The 20,764-nt window shown below is 48.8% G+C and overlaps 2 protein-coding genes and 1 pseudogene across 3 annotated transcripts; 2 read left to right on the forward strand and 1 right to left on the reverse strand.

The window, feature by feature from the left end:
• The first annotated feature begins 8,258 nt into the window (after positions 1-8,258).
• On the forward strand, positions 8,259-12,755 carry LOC119343759 (dnaJ protein P58IPK homolog B-like). Of its 2 annotated transcripts, none has more exons than XM_037614552.1 (9): positions 8,259-8,488; positions 9,140-9,302; positions 9,823-10,024; positions 10,141-10,301; positions 10,406-10,499; positions 10,584-10,796; positions 11,179-11,259; positions 11,934-12,152; positions 12,278-12,755. In XM_037614552.1, the coding sequence occupies exons 1-9, from the start codon at positions 8,419-8,421 to the stop codon at positions 12,464-12,466; spliced, it is 1,392 nt and encodes a 463-aa protein (XP_037470449.1). In that variant the 5' UTR covers positions 8,259-8,418; the 3' UTR covers positions 12,467-12,755. The 2 variants fall into 2 exon arrangements, with proteins under 2 accessions (XP_037470449.1, XP_037470448.1); XM_037614551.1 differs by having other exon boundaries at positions 8,260-8,488; positions 9,137-9,302.
• A 676-nt stretch (positions 12,756-13,431) lies between these two features.
• On the forward strand, positions 13,432-15,234 carry LOC119343758 (zinc finger CCCH domain-containing protein 33-like). Its single transcript, XM_037614550.1, has one exon. The coding sequence runs from the start codon at positions 13,554-13,556 to the stop codon at positions 15,105-15,107; it is 1,554 nt and encodes a 517-aa protein (XP_037470447.1). The 5' UTR covers positions 13,432-13,553; the 3' UTR covers positions 15,108-15,234.
• Positions 15,235-16,564: 1,330 nt separating this feature from the next.
• On the reverse strand, positions 16,565-19,417 carry LOC119343760 (annotated as a pseudogene).
• Between the last annotated feature and the right edge of the window lie 1,347 nt (positions 19,418-20,764).

Below are 20,764 nucleotides of genomic sequence, written 5' to 3' on the forward strand. Positions count from 1 at the left end.
ATTGGGCCCTAGTGCGAGAAGAGGAGGGGCGGCTAGGGCAGCTGCGTTCTCCCTCCCCCTCTAGTCCGACACGAGCCATGAGATTAGGATCCAGCTTGGTATAGCGCGTCTTCAGCATGGCCCAGGCCTCTCGCGCACCCTCTCGGCAAGCAGATATCTTCCACAGTCGGATATGCCGCCGCGCTCCCTTGAACAGCTCCACCAGCTTCTCCATGCTTCCTGGAGGGGAGTCGGATGGCCACAAAGCCTTGGCTACACTCCGCCTAGCCTGCCGAGCTTGCTCGTGCAACTGCGACAGCTCTTGCAGAAGATCATTTGATGATCCGGACACTTCCTCTTCGGGGCGGTTCGTTAACAGACCTGCAATTACAACTATATCAGCTACCTCTACCTCCAAACTGCTATAAGATAAAAGCGGCCACATACTGAATATGCCGCATCGGAGCTTCTTGTTCTCCTTGAAAGAGTCGGCTAGCTGCGCTCGCACATCTTTCAGTTCTTCGCCTAGGTTGATGTTCGAATCCTGGAGTTTCTTTTTCTCTTCAACGACCTTTGTCAATACACGCTCGCCCACTGCTAGTAGCTTTTTGGCTCCATGTTCTTCGCTTTGAGCGGCATCCAGCTGCTCTCGTACTTGGTCTAAACGACCCAACACAAAGATTAGAACTCATATTCACACTATCGGTGTATCATTATGAATTTTTGATAGAGGAAAATATTACCTGGAGATGCCTTGTAGTTCTCCAGTTCGGCGTTAGCAGCAAGCAGCTAGCGCTGACACTTTTCTAGTTCCTGAGCCAGCTGGGTATTCTTCTCCGTAAGCACCTGGTTGTACATTGATACTTAAATCAGTTGTTTCAACTCCTTTAAGTCTCGGGGGCTACTGGCATATGGTTATCATAGTCAGACAAAGCGAATTTTTACCTGCACATCTTTCAAATGTTGCTTTTGTGGCCCTGTTAATCCCATCTCGAGCAGCCCGGATGTATGCATCGGCTGAGTTGAAGGCGTTAAATGACTCTTCTGAAAAGCCAGGGTCTTGCAAAATGGCCCGACGGCGTCGATGATTCATAGCACTCTCCACTTCCGAGTTGGTGATGGATACATTGTCCGAGTCCTCGGCTGGAGGACAGTCCGGCGTCGCCCCTGCATCAGCCCCCGTCTTCACGGTAGGATTTGAATCCTGGCTGTGGGAAGTACGGCCGCTCGGACCTCCAGATATAGTCCGGCGTGCCTTCCTCCTGACACATGGAAAACGGGAAGGTCACGGTTGGACGTGACTGCTCAGGTGCAGGTTGGCGAATTCATACCTCTTCGATGAAGGCACGACCGTGTCTTCATTTGCTTTCCTCCTGGAAGGCCTGTCCGGCGCGGGAGCCGATCTCTTCGAAATCGCCGAACGTCTCCCCTGTGAAGCATGATACCGTGCGGTGGGTGAGGCGGAATAAGAGCACTCTTTTAGAGAAGGTGTTTCTTAATTATTTACATGTGAAGCGGGAGGAAGGCCGGGGTAGTCGGCAGTGATGGCCACTTTTGTGCCGTCGTAGCTTGTCTGGTAGAACACTCCCCCCGCGAGCACCACGAATATATTCGGATCCTCTTCAAACCCAGGATCTAGTTCCTGGTTGTGGATCTTCGGCTGTGGGGCAGGGCTACGAAGTCCTTCAGTGACCTTCCGCCAGTGTTGTCATAACAAACAGACTTGAAAATTTATCAAAAGTAATCTCGAAGGGGAATGAGTGGAATCGAGGGATCGAAGCTTACCCAACTAGGAGGATTATACATAGAATATCCGTCTTTGTGCTTAATGCGAAGAAACTCCTCTTCCTCCCCTTTAAAAAGCTCGGCTAATATTTTGTCCAGAGCGGCGGGGGTATCCGGACCCTTCCGGCCATAACGGGAGGCGTCATCCTCTCCATTATAATGCCACATGGGCAACCATGTGTATTGTAGCGGCTGAACCCCACGCACTATGGATATAGCCATTACCTCGATTATTGTAAGTCCGGACAAAGCGAGCGTCTTTATCTTGCTCATAAGCTGTCAAACTTCTGCGCTGTCCTCCTCTTCAAGACTCCGAGGACGCCAACTGTGGCGTTTCTTCAGCGGGACGCTTGCAAATTCAGGAAGACCCTTTTGAACTGGGTCGGGAAGCGCGACGCCCTCAATATAGAACCATTCGGAAGGCCAATCTTCGGATGCCTTCCTTGGTGTGCCAGACAGATATCCGGTATCAGCGATACGCCATACTTCGGCTCCACCCACTTCAAATATTGACCCCTCGTGATTACGCGGGACAAGACAGAACAACTTCCTCCACAGCTCGAAGTGAGCCTCGATACCCAGGAATAATTCACATAAAGCGACGCAACCCACAATGTGCAAAACGGAGGCAGGTGGAAGTTGTGCAACTGGAGGCCATAGTATTCCAGAAGCCCTCGAAGGAATGGATGAATGGGAAATCCAACGCTCCTTAGCAGGTAGGGGACGAAACATACTCGCTCTCCCCCGGATGGATTGGGGAAGTCCTCTGCCTGAATCTCACCGTTGAAGGAATCTAGCCCCGCTCGAACAAGAACTAGATCTACGGGGGGAAGAAATCCCTGTGTCTGTAGCTCCGTCAATTTGACTATGGGACACTGACCACCTCTCCCACTGGCCTTTCTCTGGGCCAGAACGGGTGGAGGAGCTGGGGACGCTAGCCATGCTGGAATGGTTTCTCCCAAGCAGTTTCCAGGGATTTCCTTGGTGTGGTGCCGAATGGATCTAGGATCCGATCTCTTTAATAGGCGCTCTCCCTGGCATGGGCAGGGGTGTTATCTGCAAAAATACCCTGACCTTCCGCCTTCGCTTGACATGTGGGAGGCGAAGTTATTTAAACGCACAGAAGCCAAGGGGAGCGACATGGAACCAATGGTCGAATACATCACTTGGAGATCATTAAAGGAGGAACCCACCTTGCAATGCCGAAAACAATTTGTGTGATGAACACCTCGCTATTGAAGACTGGTTCGGGGGCTACTGAGGGAGTCCTGGACTAAGGGGTCCTCGAGCGTCCGGCCTATTATCCATGGGCCAGTCTGATGGGCTGTGAAGACATGAAGGCCGAAGACTGTACCTGTGTCCGGATTGGACTCTCCTTGGCGTGGAAGGCAAGCTTGGTGACCGACTACGAAGATTCCTTCTTATGTAACCGACTCTAAGTAAACCCTAGATCCCCCCGATGTCTATATAAACTGGAGGGGTTAGTCCAGAAAGGATATATTCATTACCATAGTCATACAGGCTAGGCTCCTAGGGTTTAGCCATTACGATCTCGTGGTAGATCAACTCTTGCAACACCCATATTCATCAATATCAATCAAGCAGGACGTAGGGTATTGCTTCCATGGAGAGGGCCCGAACCTGGGTAAACATTGTGTCCCCTGTCTCCTGTTACCATCGATCCTAGACGCACAGTTCGGGACCCCCTACCCGAGATCCACCGGTTTTGACACCGACAGCACCCCACTTTCCTTCTCTTCCTCTCTCCCTTCCCTCTCCTCTCCTACTCCTACTTGGAAGGGGGAGTCCTACTCCTAGTGGGAGTAGGACTCCTCATGGGGCGCGCCCTAGGGGGCCGGCCCCCTCCCCCTCCTCCACTCCTTTATATACGGGGAGGGAGGCACCCCTTGGAGACACAACAATTGATCATTGATCTTTTAGCCGTGTGCGGTGCCCCCCTCCACCATAATCCACCTCGGTAATATCGTAGCGGTGCTTAGGTGAAGCCCTGCGTCGGTAGCATCATCATCACTGTCATCACGCCGTCGTGCTGACGGAACTCTCCCTCGAAGCTCCGCTGGATCGGAGTTCGTGGGACGTCATCGGGCTAAACATGTGCTGAACTCGGAGGTGTTGTACGTTCGGTACTTGGATCGGTCGGATCGTGAAGACGTACGACTACATCAACCATGTTGTTATAACGCTTCCGCTTTCGGTCTACGAGGGTACATGGACAGCACTCTCCCCTATCGTTGCTATGCATCACCATGATCTTGCGTGTGCGTAGGAAAATTTTGAAATTACTACGTTCCCCAACAGTGGCATCCGAGCCAGGTTTATGCGTAGATGTTATATGCACGAGTAGAACACAAGTGAGTTGTGGGCGATACAAGTCATACTGCTTACCAGCATGTCACACTTTGGTTCGGCGATATTGTTGGATGAAGTGGCCCGAACCGACATTACGGTACGCTTACGTGAGACTGGTTCTACCGACGTGCTTTGCACACAGGTGGCTGGCGGGTGTCAGTTTCTCCAACTTTAGTTGAATCGAGTGTGGCTACGCCCGGTCCTTGTGAAGGTTAAAACAACACTAACTTGATGAACTATCGTTGTGGTTTTGATGCGTAGGTAAGAACGGTTCTTGCTCAGCCCGTAGCAGCCACGTAAAACTTTCAACAACAAAGTAGAGGACGTCTAACTTGTTTTTGCAGGGCATGTTGTGATGTGATATGGTCAAGACATGATGCCAAATTTTATTGTATGAGATGATCATGTTTTGTAACAGAGTTATCAGCAACTGGCAGGAGCCATATGGTTGTCGCTTTATTGTATGCAATGCAATCGCCCTATAATTGCTTTACTTTATCACTCAGCGGTAGCGATAGTTGTAGAAGCAATAGTTGGCGAGACGATGATGTCTACTACACAACCTTCTTCTTGTAGACGTTGTTGGGCCTCCAAGTGCACAGGTTTGTAGGACAGTAGCAAATTTCCTTCAAGTGGATGGCCTAAGGTTTATCAATCCGTAGGAGGTGTAGGATGAAGATGGTCTCTCTCAAGCAACCCTGCAACCAAATAACAAAGAGTCTCTTGTGTCCCCAACACACCCAATACAATGGTAAATTGTATAGGTGCACTAGTTCGGCGAAGAGATGGTGATACAAGTGGTATATGGATAGTAGTAAAGGTTTTTGTAATCTAAAAATATAAAAACAGCAAGGTAACTAATGATAAAAGTGAGCGTAAACGGTATTGCAATGCGTTGAAACAAGGCCTAGTGTTCATACTTTCGCTAGTGCAAGTCCTCTCAACAATAATAACATAATTGGATCACATAACTATCCCTCAACATGCAACAAAGAGTCACTCCAAAGTCAGTAATAGCAGAGAACGAACAAAGAGATTATGGTAGGGTACGAAACCACCTCAAAGTTATTCTTTCCAATCAACCCGTTGGGCTATTCCTATAAGTGTCACAAACAGCCCTAGAGTTCGTACTAGAATAACACCTTAAGACACAAATCAACCAAAATCCTAATGTCACCTAGATACTCCAATGTCACCTCAAGTATCCGTGGGTATGATTATATGATATGCATCACACAATCTCAGATCATCTATTCAACCAACACATAGGACCTCAAAGAGTGCCCCAAAGTTTCTACCGGAGAATCACGACGAAAACGTGTGCCAACCCCTATGCATAGGTTCATGGGCGGAACCCGCAAGTTGATCACCAAAATATACATCAAGTGAATCACATGGTATCCCATTGTCACCACAGATATGCACGGCAAGACATACATCAAGTGTTCTCAAATCGTTAAAGACTCAATCCGATAAGATAACTTCAAAGGGGAAACTCAATCCATTACAAGAGAGTAGAGGGGGGAGAAAACAACATAAGATCCAACTATAATAGCAAAGCTCGCGATACATCAAGATCGTATCACCTCAAGAACATGCGAGAGAGAGAGAGATCAAACACATAGCTACTGGTACATACCCTCAGCCCCGGGGGAGAACTACTCCCTCCTCGTCATGGAGAGCCCCGGGGGATTCCCCCCCCCTCCGGCAGGGTGCCGGAACTGGTCTAGATTGGCTTTCGGTGGCTACGAAGGCTTCTGGCGGCGGAACTCCCGATCTATTGTGCTCCCGGATGTTTCTAGGGTATATGGAGATATATAGGCGGAAGAAGTACGTCAGGGGGGCCACGAGGGGCCCGCGAGGGTGGAGGGCGCGCCCAGGGGGTGGGCGGGCCCCCTGCCTCGTGGCCTCCTCGTAGATCCCCTGACGTGCACTCCAAGTCTTCTGGGCTTCTTTGGATCCAAAAATAGGTTCCGTGAAGTTTCAGGTCAATTGGACTCCGTTTGGTTTTCCTTTTCTGCGATATTCTAAAACAAGGTATAATAACTATGCTCAATTCTGTCAATTGCTCAACAGTAATTTGTTCACCCACCATGTAATACTTATGCTCTCGAGAGAAGCCACTAGTGAAACCTATGGCCCCCGGGTCTATCTTTATCATATCAATCTCCTACCACTTAGTTATTTACTTTGCTATTTATTTTGCCTTTATTTTACTTTGCATCTTTATCATAAAAATACCAAAAATATTATCTTATCATATCTATCAGATCTCACTCTCGTAAGTGGCCCTATAGGGATTGACAACCCCTATTTGCATTGGTTGCGAGGATTTATTTGTTTTGTGCAGGTACGAGGGACTTGCGTGTAGCCTCCTACTGGATTGATACCTTGGTTCTCAAAAACTGAGGGAAATACCTACACTACTTTGCTGCATCATCCCTTCCTCTTCGGGGAAAACCAACGCAGTGCTAAAATAGGTAGCAGTTCGGGCCCTCTCTATGGAGGTAATACCCTACTTCCTGCTTGATTGATCTTGGTGAATATGAGTATTACAAGAGTTGATCTACCACGAGATCGTAATGGCTAAACCCTAGAAGTCTAGCATGTATGACTACGGTATTGAGTATCTCATATCCGAACTAAGTCCTCCGGTTTATATAGACACCATGAGGATCTAGGATTACACAAGGTCGGTTACAAAAAGGGAAATCTACATATTTCGTCGCCAAGCTTTCCTTCCACGTCAAGGAGAGTCCCATCCGGACACGGGTGCAGTCTTCGGTCTTCGTATCTTCACAGCCCATCAGTCCGGCCCATGGCAATAGGCCGGACGCCCGAGGACCCCTTAGTCCAGGACTCCCTCAGCCGTACGTTTGGTACTTGGATCGGTCGGATCGTGAAGTCGTACGACTACATCAACCGCGTTGTTATAACGCTTCCGCTTTTGGTCTACGAGGGTACGTGGACAACACTCTTCCCTCTCGTTGTTATGCATCACCATGATCTTGTGTGTGCGTAGTAAAATTTTGAAATTACTACGTTCCCCAACAGTGGGAAACAACAATTTCAGCAATAGCAGCTCGTCTCGCGGGCGAGTTAAGTCCTCGCACGTTCCAGGACAAGATTGGGCAGAGGTTTTCAATCATGGGGACACCAAATTTTCTCCGAAAGGTTTACTAAATTGATTACTAAATTGATGATACTGAAGTACAGGTACACATCCAACCTAACAGGGGGGCGCCGGCGACCACCAATAGGCCCCAAATCTTGCCGGCGCCAGCTGAACGACGATCTACAGTTATGGTTACAGAGCATCATCAGGAAACTAGAACCTAACTCTAACTGATAGAAGGTCAGCCATCATCGAAGACTAACATAAATAACTACTGGCCGTCAGTGGCAGCTCCATCAGGTCCCGCGAGGCCTGCTACATCATGGAATTGGCGATGAAGAAGGGTTGGTGATGACGAAGAACGAAGATCCCCCTCTCTGGAGCCCCAAACAGACTCCAGATCTGGCCCTCCGATGAAGAACAGGAGGTGACGACAACTCTGTCTCGTGGATCGCGATAATTCTTTCTCCTTTATTTTTTTCTAGAAAAATAGGATTTTATAGCGTCGGTTTCAGGGTCTGTGGGGCCACCAGGTGGGGACAACCCACCTGGGCGCGCCCTGGTGGGTTGTGCCCACCCAGTTGCCCCCCTCCGGTGGCTCTTGGCTCCAGAAATTCTTTTTTATTGTAGAAAAAATCCTCGCAAAGTTTCGTTCCATTCCGAAAACTTTTATTTCTGCACAAAAACAACACCATACTAGTTCTGCTGAAAAAGCGTCAGTCCGAGATTAGTTTTATTCAAATCATGCAAATTAGAGTCCAAAACAAGAGAAAAGCGTTAGGAAAGGTAGATACGTTGGAGACATATCACTCCTATTGTTGGTCTGGATAGAACAAACACTTTTCAGTACCTAGTTAATAGAGTGTGTAGGAAAGCAGTTGCACAAGCTAGGAGCGGGGCAAGCTCGGGTAGGAGGCGTATCGTCAGAGTTTGCGTGTCCGGGGTGGCGTTACGGAGGGGAGGCAGGAAAGAAAGGCCACGCGGCGGCAAGGCATTGGGCCGGCTACGTGTTCCCCGTCACCCCTCGTCTCGTCTTCTTCGTCTTCTTCTTGCTCTCTCCCTCTTCCTCGAATCGAATAGAATAGGATCCAACGGGACGGGGCTAAGATCTACGGAACGGAACGGAAGGAAGGAAGGAAGGAAGGAAGGAAGGAGGAAGAGGCGAAGAGATGGCGTGGCGGCTGGCGCTGCCGCTGCTCCTCTTCTACTCCCCCATCCTCCTCTGCTCCTCCTCCCAAGGTAAATCCAATCAATCAATCCCCTCTTCTCTTCTCTTCTCTTCTCCTCTCTTCTCTTCTCTTCTCTTCTCCTCCGATCCATTTGCATGCTCAATACATACATACATAGATTCGCTCTGCCCCGCTCCTAGTTCTAGTTTTACCTTACCTATGTTCACAAGATTATGTATGTATGTATGTATGTATGTATGTATACATATATTAGCGGTAGCGCCCCCATTAGAATTTACTGTAGAATGATTGATGGGATCTTGCTTGCCTGCTTGCTTGGGGTTGGTACCCTCACCTCCCATCCATGGCCATCCTCTTTCTCTTCTTGTGCAACACCTCCCTCCTCCTTGGCCCTTGGGAGGAGCACAAGCACAAGCACAAGCACAAGCAGAGGATGTGCTCATTTTCGATTCTAACCAATTATGAGATTTTTTAACCCTGTAGATTCTTCACCCTTCTCTTCTTTTCTCTTCTCTTACCTACACCATCAGTTTTTCTTCTTCTTCTTTCCTTTTTCTTTTTTTACAAGAGAAAGAGAAAACCCTTGCTACAGAACAGAGCGCAACGAGCAGGAGGCAAACACAAACAAATTATACAAACAAAGAAAGAAGGAAAGACTGGATCATAACCTGTATCCTTTTTCCTTCCCATTCTCCAGAAGTCCAAGACAATGATCCCTCCAAATTGTTCAAGAGCGCCTCCGAGATGATGAGCCTAAGGAAATACGACGGAGCGCTCGGTCTGCTGAACGCTGTCCTTGAGCTCGACCCCAACCATTCCGAAGCTTACAGGCAGCGCGCAACGGTGCTTCGTCACAGATGCAGGTAATCATTTTTCTCCACTAATCAAGACCTACTTTACTTCTTATTTCTAATTTCGGCTGCCATGTCCGCCACTTGTAACTTGTATATGTACTCCCTCTGTTTTTATTTTGTGTACTCCGCATATTAGGTTTGTCTAAAGTCAAACTTTGTACACTTTCAACAAGTTTGTAGAAAAATATACTGTGTTAACATATACACCACTAAATCAATACCATTGGATTCATCATTGCATATATTTTCAAATCAATAGATTTGTTATTGTAAATGTTCATATTGTTTTCTACAAACTTGGTCAAACTTTATATAAAGTTTGATTTCAGTCCAAGCTAATTTGCGGTGTAAATAAAAACGGAGGGAGTACAAACACGAGGATGGCTAGAAAGGTAGAACTAGTATACCTTCCAAACTGTTCCTTTGTACTGCCGGCCCCCACAAGTAGCTGATTTTAATGGCGTTCATTTCATATTTTCACTGTTCCTTCTTCCTCACGTCCCTAATTAACGTGCTTTCTGAACTCTAGACACAAGGAAGCTGAGAGTGACTATAACAAATTCCTGGAGCTCAAGCCTGGGACTGCTTCAGTGGAGAAGGAACTAGCTCAGCTGCTGCAGGCTCAAAACGCGTTGGAATCTGCTTATAGCCAGTCTGATGCTGGAGAATTCTCAAAAGTCCTGGAGTACGTCAATAAAATTGTGCTCGTCTTTTCTCCAGGTTGCTTAAAGGTACACTTTAAGGAGTATGTATACTTCACCTAGTAATCATGTGCAACCACGAATATTATGTGCCATCCTGTCTCATTCAGTAAGCAGCAGTAACACGACAACTGTTGTTTTTTCAGGCAAAGCTTCTCAAGGCTAAAGCGTTGCTAGCACTGAAAGACTATTCAAATGTTATTTCGGAGACAGGATTTATTCTCAAGGAAGATGAAGATAACTTGGATGCACTGTTACTTCGTGGTCGAGCATACTATTACCTTGCTGATCATGATGTTGCCAACAGGTAAAGAATGTCTCGTGCTTTTCATTTGAAAAGGTGCGAGTACAGGCACATAACGCCGGTAAGATTAAGTATTCGCTACACCAATAACAACACTTTCTGTTTAGGCACTACCAGAAAGGACTGCGTCTAGACCCTGAACATTCAGAATTGAAGAAGGCGTATTTTGGGTTGAAAAAACTTCTGAAGAAGACCAAGAGCGTGAGTTTTATTTGGTAATTTCTCTATCGATTAAACTGGGAGTTTAGGACACCGTAATAAGAAAGGAAAGTGGTGTGCATGCAGGCAGAGGATAATGCTGCCAAGAGCAAGTTCCGCGTGGCTGTTGAAGACTACAAGGCAGCACTAGCAATGGATCTAGACCACACTATGTACAACGTACAACTTTATCTCGGGCTATGTAAGACTCTGGTTAAACTTGGGAGAGGCAAGGAGGCAATCAACAGCTGTACAGAAGCACTCAGCATAGATGAAGAACTTGTTGATGCTTTGGCACAGGTAACATTGCTTTCTTAGACTTACACACAATCATGCATTCAAGTTTAGAATGCAAATATAGAACATCTCTGCTGGCACATATACCTGTCTTACATGCATCTTGGCCCCTCTTGCCTTTTGCGGCTACTTGCCCATATTAGACTGTAGCATCAAGGAAATTGTTTGCTCTACGTAGAATTGCAATATCTTGCACTTTCTATATGCTTAGCTTATATCTACAGGGCACGCAAGTAAATTATGACAGATATGGTAATCAATATATATTTCATTACTGGTGTTATTTCAGGAGATTGAAAGTATGCACTATACAACAGAATGAACTTACGCATTATGCCAGATTTTGTAAACCTCTTAATTGAACTGTTTCTCATACTTGCTGCAGAGAGGTGAGGCTAAACTTCTAACAGAAGATTGGGAAGGTGCGGTTGAGGACCTCAAAGAGGCTGCCCAGAAATCCCCACAGGTGAATTTTTTGCAAGTTTGCTTTGCTGTCCTGAGTATATCACAACTAAGGTCATTTGTGAGCATATCTTTTTTTGTTTCTGTCCCAACTGAAGAAGCCTAAGCTCCCAGTCTGTCAGAGCATGCCAATTTGATTTTCATTTTAGTTAAAACTTGCATCTTGCGGTATTTGATTTACTCTCTGATGTTGCTGTATTTGTTTTACTCTCTGATGATGTGCTTCTGTTTGCATGCATCTTGTTATTCCTATTTCCATTAGTCTGAATACAATTGTGTTCTGAGGAAATCGGTTTGTTATGCTCAGTGAGTACCAACATAAGTAAATATAGTTTCCCAGTGTACAAATCATGTCTTTTAACTGCTTGGATGGATGACGTACACAACAATAGATCCTGCATTAGCTAGATTTCGGTATAATACGGGGTTCAACTTGTGGTTAAAAGTTAACGATTATGTAAATTGTTTGAAGAGAGACTCTGGCTGAGGTTACACGTACAGTAGAAACTATGCTGTCATGCTCTGTTTCCTGTCCCTGTCCCCTTTATTATCTTTGAAATTCCAAAATAAGGATCACGCATCTCCAGTGGATAGTTTTACTTGCAAGCTTGGTTTATGGCTCGTGTGAACAAATGGACTGTGGTCTGACAGCGATTTTTCTTTTGACTGCTGACTCAGGACATGGCAATCAGAGAGGCGCTCATGAAAGCTGAAAGGCAGCTCAAGCTGAGCAAAAGGAAAGACTGGTACAAGATCCTGGGCATCTCAAAGACAGCATCGGCCGCGGACATCAAGCGCGCGTACAAGAGGCTGGCGCTGCAGTGGCACCCGGACAAGAACGTGGAGAACCGCGAGGAGGCGGAGAACATGTTCCGAGAGATCGCCTCCGCATACGAGGTACTGTTTTAAGTGATGAAAAGGGAAAAAGAAAAACAAATAGACACAGCAAGATTGATTGAAAAAGAGGTGCGCAGCTTAGATATGATGTTGTTTTTAACTGTATGTGCGTCGTGTGTGTGCAGGTACTTAGCGACGAGGACAAGCGTGTGAGGTACGACCGGGGAGAGGACCTGGAGGAGATGGGCATGGGGGGAGGCGGCGGCGGCTTTGACCCGTTTGGCGGAGGCGGTGGGCAGCAGTACACGTTCCACCACGGCGGTGGGTTCCCCGGCGGGGGCTTCCCCGGTGGCTTCCAGTTCAACTTCGGGTAAAAAGCAGGCCAGGCTTACTGTTTAGTTTTGCTGTCACTGCTAGTGAGTAGTGTGTCGTGGTCTTTTGGTTTAGGAGGGAGAGCTTAACGACAACATGTGTTAATTATATATATCTAGCTAAGAGCTTTTACCATCTTGGCTCTTACTCTGGTTAAAGAAAGTTTTGCTTTAGCACCAATTATACAAGAAATTTTCCGTGAGATGAATTGTACTACTGTATTATGATTTATAGCTGGCGATTCTGTGATGCATCGGCCAGTTGATTGGAAAAAAAGCTACTCCACTACCATTAGCATTTAGCAGTGTCCTCCTTTTTCCGAAAGCAACAAAAAGGAAAAGTGACTGCTTTGTGGATAGGTTGGCATCAACTGTTAGTAACAGTAATGGGGTGGTTCTTCTACGGGGAAAGAAAGTAACCAATTAACTAATTAATCAATGTTTGACTTCAAAGAATTTTAATATGCAGAGTAAAAAGGACGGGAGGGAGTAGTTATTAGTGGCATGCTTGACCGTTGACTGGTGAATCGAATAGAGTTTCAATTCAAGCTCCCGAAACGAGGAGGTCTGGTCGCAAGGAAGAGCGAGTCAAAGAGTCAAAGGGTCAGCTCAACCTCAACCTCAGCCCTTGCAACTTGATGCAAGCAAGAGGATGAGGATGAGGAGGAGGAGGAAGAAGAAAGGAAGCAAAGCAGCAGCTGCCGCGACATGGCCCTACACTCCTCTCCTCTCCTCCAGTGCCAGTGGGTGAGAGTGACCCAGCACACCACTGAGAGAGGAGAGAGCAGCTGCAGGTGCGGGGAAGCATCACGCACGCGCAAAATGAGCACCCATCCGCACACGCACACGCACGGGCACGCGGTCAAGAGAAGCTTCGCCCCTTCCGACGACGACGCCGACGACAGCGCCACCTCCCTCCCTCCCTCCCTCCACTAGGCCGGCCCAACCGTGTCCGTCTATATAACCTCCACCCCATCCATGGCTTCCCGGCATCCTCCACCGCATCCACTCATCCATCATCCCCACCTCATCTCACCTCTCACCTCTCACCTCCGTCTCCTTTCCATTCCACCACCAAGCAAACCAAACCATGTGCCCGGGCCTCCGCAACGCCACCGCCGCCATGGCGCCCTCCGCCTGCGCCACCCACGACCACCCCTCCTCCTACCTCCTCGAGCTCGCCGCCGCCGACGACCTGCCCGCCTTCCGCCGCGCCGTGCTGGAGGACAACCTCTCCCTCGTCGCCGCATCCCCGTGGTACGGCCCATCTCCCAAGCCCACCAACACCACCAACAGGCTGGCGCTCCACCTGCGCACCCCCGCCATGGTCGCCGCGCTCTACGGCAGCACCACCGTCCTCTCCTACGTCCTCTCCATCGCCCCCTCCGAGGCCGCCCGCGCCTCCGCCTCCGACGGCGCCACCCCGCTCCTCCTCGCCCACCAGGGCCGCGCGCCCTCCGCGCCACACGCCGCCCGCCTCCTCCTCAGCGCCGGCGCCTCATCCTCCGACCTCCTCGCACTCGACCACCACCACCGCCACCAAAACAGACTCCCCACCAGCCCCACCAAGAAACAACAACAACCAGACTCCTCCTCCTCGCCGGCGGAGGCCACCGCCAGGAGGACAACCAAAAAGGACTACTCCTCCGACTCGGCCCAGACGGAGGACATCAACGCGGGCGTGTTCGCCACCGACGACTTCCGCATGTACAGCTTCAAGGTGAACCCGTGCTCCCGCGCCTACACGCACGACTGGACCGAGTGCCCCTTCGCCCACCCGGGGGAGAACGCCCGCCGCCGCGACCCGCGCCGCGTCCCATACTCCTGCGTCCCCTGCCCGGACTTCCGCCGCGACCCGGCAGCATGCCGCAAGGGCGACGCCTGCGAGTACGCGCACGGCGTCTTCGAGTCATGGCTCCACCCGGCGCAGTACCGCACCAGGCTCTGCAAGGACGAGGTCGGCTGCCCCCGCCGCATCTGCTTCTTCGCGCACGGCACCCGCCAGCTCCGCGCCGTCAACCCCTCCGCCGCCTCCATGGCCTCGCCATCCCCGAGCTCCTCGCCTTCGCCGCCGCGCTCCTCCTCCTCCTCCTCCAGGCCGGCGCTCACCGCGTCGCTCAGCTCGCGGGAGCTCGACTTGGACGCCGACAACCAGAAGCAGTACGCGCGCAGGATGATGATGGCCAGGGCCAACTCGCCGCCGGACTACTCGCCCGACCTCGTCGCCGCCTACGTGCAGGCGCTCTCCTCCCTGCAGCACCAGCAGCAGCAGCAACAGCAGCACCAGCAACAACAGCAGAGCAGCGCGCGCGGCAACACGAAGCCGCCCATGGGGATGGGGGGGCTGAGCGCCCGCGCCGCCGCCTTCACCAACCGCAGCCAGACCTTCGTGCACCGCTCCCCGTCCCCGGCGCAGTCGTTCAAGTCCCCGGCGCCGTCGTCGATGCTGGCGGACTGGGGGTCGCCGGACGGGAAGCTGGACTGGGGCGTGCAGGGCGCGGAGCTGCGCAGGTCCACGTCTTTCGGGGTCAGAAGCAGCAACAGCAGCAGGGGGCAGGAGGACATGTACTCGTCGTGGATGAACGACGGCGGCAGCGACATGCTGGCGGCGCGGTGGTCGGACCTGGAGCAGATGGTCGCCTAGTTAATTAATTCACATTTTCGTTTCAGACTCCAGTATATAAGGAGAAAAAGAAATATGTAATCGTTCTTTGTTTTTTTTTCAAACTTGTTGTGCTCGAACACTGATAAAAAGAAAATTTCACGCCCAATGATTCATGTGTCGTCGTCTTTGCCTCGTTCCAATTTTGTGCAGCCGCCCTGGATACGAAGCTGCTCAAAGAAAGTTGAATGAATGATTGATTGAGCACAATTTTAATTAAAATAAAAAAGGACAAAACATATACTGTAGTAGAAGATGTCGACACGAGGAGGAGACTTTTCCTCCTAATGGATGGATGGGATGATGAAGGTGAGGTCATTCATTCAACACCATACATACAAAAGTATATATCATCATATTGCTTTTGCTTCCTCCTTTTCTCAAATCAAATCAAATAAATAAATAAAAGGCACATCCTCTAACCAATTCATCCTCATCATAATTTTTCTCTTCTTCAATTCAATGACGAGCGAGACCTTTGCCTTTTATCTGCAAACTACCTTTCTCTCGCGCCCTCGTCCTCCTCCACCCTCTCTTTGTAGCCGTCGTATTAGCTTGTTGTCACTTTTGAGGCCATCAAGCCGGAAGGAGCGCTTCAACGCCTTGACCAAACAGTGCCTCTATGCCCGCCTCGACACACGCTACTCGTAATGCATCGTATGTACCATTTGACCTTGTCTCGCCAATCCTTCTTCGTGTTTCCTTCCTCCTCTTCCCCTTCTCTTGCACCACCCATCTGCCCACCGTGACGATTGTTTGTGTGTGTCCAATCATTTGCGTTAGGTTTGTCTTTGATGAAAGTTATTATGAAAAGTGACACGTGGAGTTCAATGTCACACTAGGCTATAGAACCCGCTAGCTAGCTAAGACTGTGTGGATATGTGTGTTTCTGATCTAACAACATGTCCTTTTGTCTGGACTTCCACTTTCTATGAATTTCCTTTCATATTTAGTTGCCCGTGTGTTTCTTCTACTTTTCCCCTGCAACATACTAATTATATTTGCAAACTATTGCAGGCTTTAACCTCTCTATGCAATTCGTTTCATTTTGTGCAATACCTTTATTTATATGAATACAAGTTGTTGAGAGCACTCTAAAGTGCAATCTAGCTACAATGCTAGAAACTAATGATATCCTATCACCACGAGTATATGTATAGTAGTCAAGACCCACAATGCCACAACACTTTCTACAGTATGTATATGCATATTGATCTATGTTGATTTCATGCTCTTGCAAACCATTTTTTTTTATGAACAAAAAGCTCAGAGTACCTCCAATTACATTTCGTGAAATCCTCTCACATAACGCCTTACATCTAATACAAAATTATGTTACATCTAAAACACAATTATGTAACGCCTTACATCTTCTAATTGAAGGAGTACCACAATTATACAAACAACTAATACGTGGCCTCCATCGGCACCATACCTTCTCACAGCAAGAGGCGTGTATGTTTTCCAATATCCTTAAACATATTAGGCCTCTCTCTTTTCGGCACATATGTCCACCCAACTATTACCTCCAGCACCGCACAACCCATCTTGCGAATAAGCACTTGATCGGAATATCCTAGAGTGAGGGCAAGGTGTTCACACGCGTCACCACCAACAAGGAAGAGCGCCAACTTCCGATCTAGCGAGATAGCTACCACGCTCCGAGTTAACGGGATGGACTCACCATCGCCGACTACCGTCGGACTGCCCGCTGATTCGTATAGAACGATTTGATCCTTGAAGTTTCCGGGAGTCGAAGCGGCTACTCTTGAGATATTACATGGGCCCTTCAAAACATTGATTGCAATGGTGGCTTCCACGGGTTCGTGAACCAGTGCACATAAAAACTCCACGTCACTCAGGAAACTATACACACTGACCGTCATGGTTTACTTGTATGTAGGGATGCAAACCCAATTGAATTCCGTTATGCCTTTACTGAAAACTCTATCTGCCCCTCCATCACACTTGATCTTTAAATCAGTCTCAAAATAAACGTTGTCTATTGGAACAAGCGCTCGACATGGATCTATCAAAGATAACATATCATCCTGCAAAAGGGTTCAGGGAAAGAAAACATGTCAAACACGCCTTACATTTCCAAGCAAAAACGGTGGAGTGATATAATAAGCAGCAATTAACAAGGCGAGGAACAAAGATCAAGGTACATACGGGAGAGCTGATGAGCTGGGGATCATCCCTTTCACGCCTAAACAGATAGACGCATCTGTAGTCGACATAGTCCCTCGCTATAACGGTTCCAAACACGCTGATCGGATAGCCAACATCCGATTCACGCGCCTTGACAGAAATGACATTGAGGCAATATCGTTGGATCGACTCGGGTGAAGGTAACTTGTGGAGCGGGGGACCACGTTGGAAGCTAGCTGCACATGAATAAATAAAAGCCATGATAACAAATCAAAACCAACATGTAACACATGCATACTCATATATTGATATTGTGTCGTGCAGTGAAGACCTAGAAGAAGAAGAAGAAGTTTGATGATGGTGACAAAAAATTGTGGTATCGACACTCACACTCTTTGTCGAAGTCGAAGAAGGCTAGGTTCTCAAAGTTGTGGTATCGACTACACTTGAAAGCATTGAGCTTGGGTTCGTATTGGGTGAAGTCTTGGCAACGGACTATGTTAAGAGCCGCCAACGCCTTCTCCACCAACTTGAGGTCATGATTGGCGTCGTCGAAGACGGGATAATATTTGAGAAGGCATATGCTTCGGAGCGCCTCTATCCTGGCCGCATGTATTCCTCGGGATAGACGAGGTCATGGCACGGTCAAAGCTCATCTTCAGGTTTTGCAGTTCATAACCACGTTGGTATATACAGGTTGTCCACTGTGATCAACCTACGAAGTGGTAGGCCACTGCTCCCCTGACCCTGCTACATGCTACCTAGACAAAAGACACCAGGAAGCGGACAAGGACAAGAAAACTCACAGAAAGTCATTGTGCGCATGCGCGTAAGAGTTCTCTCTCTTTATCTCTCATGTCCTTGCTAGCATTTGGGTTGTGTTGCAGAGAAAGAGGGACGCTGCAGATTGGACCGCTATTAGAGGGCTGGCAACTCCTTCGTTGAGAAAAAAGTGTGGGCTTTGAATGAGAGAGAACTTGGGGCTGAGAGAACAACTCGCTTTGAGAAACTGAAGGGATAGAACCTGTGAGAGGAGTGAGAGAGAGAAACAGTGTCATTCTGAACTTGCTTTTTTTTAACTTGAGTGTGAGAGTATGAGAGAAAGCCTTTTATTTTCGTAGGTAAAAGAGAGCTTGTGCAGCATATGAGAGGGTGAGAAAAGAGATAGCTTGCGTGAGAAAGATTGAGCATGCATGTGACAGAGCTTTGAAGGAGAGACATGCATGGACCTCATACAATAATGCTTTTTGTGCTGGGAGATGCTGGCACTGTGTGAAAAACAACAAAACCATACAAGTCTACTGCCGGCCACTATTCCTGGAGGAGGACCTACGAAGCAGACCTACAGAACTACTCCTGCTAATCGAGAGTTTAAGTGCCCACAGGTTCTCCTCGCATCTCGAGACACACAACAGTGGCGGATGGCCAAGATAGCAGGGCTCCGAAGCATATGCGTGAAAGATCCGCGTCCGTCGAAGACGCCCCTGATGTCGAGGATATGGCAGGTCTCGCGTGGCGACTTCCCCTTGATCTTGTCGGCGAGGGCCCGGCAGCTCAGGCCGAGGAGCCCTTGGACCTCGAGCTTCTCCGAAGCCTGCGATGTAACAGTAACTAGCACGATCAATATATATGCTTCAAAGCTCAAAAGTTGAATTGTCTCCAATAAAAAACTCAAAAGTTGAAGTAAAAAAAATATGGTGCAAGCAAGCACATGATTAGTTGCTGGTTATGTGGTTGTAGAAGAGATGGAGAGGAAACAAATTGATTAATGAATCACCAGGATGAGATCGTAGAGGGTGTCGAGGTCGACGCTGCCGATGAACCCCGCGTCCCAATCGCCGCCGAGGGCCCGGTCGTCGTCGGTGGCAATGGCGTGCCTCTTGCAGTAGTGCAGAACCTTGGGTAGGACGTCGGCTCGGATGGAGCGGAGCAAGATATGGGTGTACTTGGTCTCGTCGCCGTCGGCGGGGACGATGTAGTTGTCGCGGTCGAGCTCCATCCTACGACGTAAGAAGGTGGAACCACGAAATCCACGCCCTCCTGGCTCCGCAGCGCCACCATCTCCATCCTCGTCGTCGTCGTCGTCGTCTCTTCCGCCGCCATGGATTCCTTGGATTTGTTTCTGCCTGCAAATTAAGTGCAGGGCTGCCTACAAGTACAATAGATTGCATAGAGTACCTAGCTGGACGTGGACTCCTACAACTACAATTCAATTCCATCTCGGACAAGGCCTCCGCTGTCCGCTCCGAATCCAATTACAGTACGACCTAGCAAGTACTCCTTTTTTTTTCTTTTTTTTTCTTTTTTCTTTCAAAAAGGGGACTCCCCGGCCTCTACATCAGAACGATACATACGGCCACACTTTATTAAATCGAAAATGTTAACGCCCACACGTGTGGGCGTTAGCCAACTCGTCCACACGCCTTCATCACCATCCAGTAACTTCTGCACGAATCTTGGCACGAATTAGCTGATTTTTTATGCCACGTAGGACAACTCGCGTGTGTGGTGTGTGAGAGAGGTCACTCACACATCCGTTTTACCACACGGAGGGGCCGGTGTGTGGGCGTTTAGCAGTTCGCCCACACACCAGTTTTCAGTCACGCACAAGGGCTGGTGTGTGGGCGTTTGCCATCTCGCCCACACACCCGCCTCCTCTCCCGCACCCAAGTTGTCAGTTGCCATGCGTTTTGCAGTGTACATGGGAACTGCCCTAGTATGATTGCAAGCAGATGGCAACTCTTTTTTTTTACCCGAACATGTCAGTTGCCATATGTTTTGCATGGTACATGACAAACTGCCCTAGCATGCACGTAAGCAGATGACAACTCTTTTTTTTAAATGGCAACTACCCGTGCTTGTGAGCACATGGCAACTCTCTCTTTTACCCGAAAATGTCTTTGCCATGCCTTTTTTTGTAGCGCTACATGGCAACTGCCTAGTGTTAGTAGGTGGCAACTCCTAAAGTTTTGAAATCATGGCAACTGCAGTAGACCAGACCACACATGGCAACAGCTGTAGTTGTCCAAAAAATGGCAATCTGGAACTTTGACCTGAGATGGCAACTGCAGTTGAGCAAACATGGCAACTGTAGTTGTCCGACATGGCATCCATAGTTCAGCGACATGGCAACTGCACTTAAACGAACATGGACGAGGGTCCGACCCGTGGCAACTGCGGGGCGCACGGTAAAGTGTCACGTGGGGCGTGCGGGACCACGAGGTACGAGGCCTGACGTACCGCGCGTGTGGGCGTTATCTATTTCGCCCACACGCACGCGTGTAAGAGGGGCCGGGAGGGAAAAAAGAGGCGTGTGGGCGCTAATTATTTTGCCCACACACAGACGTGTGGGCTGGTCCTCTTAGGCACCACAGAGAACGTGTGGGCAGATTTCTTAACGCCCATACGTGTGGCAGTTATCGGCGTCCTATTAAATAAACAAATAGTTCGACAAAGGTCTTAACGCCACGAAGAGGTAAAGAAAAGCT

Source organism: Triticum dicoccoides, unplaced genomic scaffold (genome assembly GCF_002162155.2).
Source record: "Triticum dicoccoides isolate Atlit2015 ecotype Zavitan unplaced genomic scaffold, WEW_v2.0 scaffold13962, whole genome shotgun sequence".
Lineage (NCBI taxonomy): Eukaryota > Viridiplantae > Streptophyta > Magnoliopsida > Poales > Poaceae > Triticum > Triticum dicoccoides.

Coding starts and splice junctions, on each gene's coding strand:
- LOC119343758 (XM_037614550.1), top strand. CDS start 13,554: ATGTGCCCGGGCCTCCGCAACGCCACCGCCGCCATGGCGCCCTCCGCC.
- LOC119343759 (XM_037614551.1), top strand. CDS start 8,419: ATGGCGTGGCGGCTGGCGCTGCCGCTGCTCCTCTTCTACTCCCCCATC. Junction 8,489..9,136: donor CCTCTGCTCCTCCTCCCAAG/GTAAATCCAATC, acceptor CCCATTCTCCAG/AAGTCCAAGACAATGATCCC. Junction 10,797..11,178: donor TTGTTGATGCTTTGGCACAG/GTAACATTGCTT, acceptor TACTTGCTGCAG/AGAGGTGAGGCTAAACTTCT.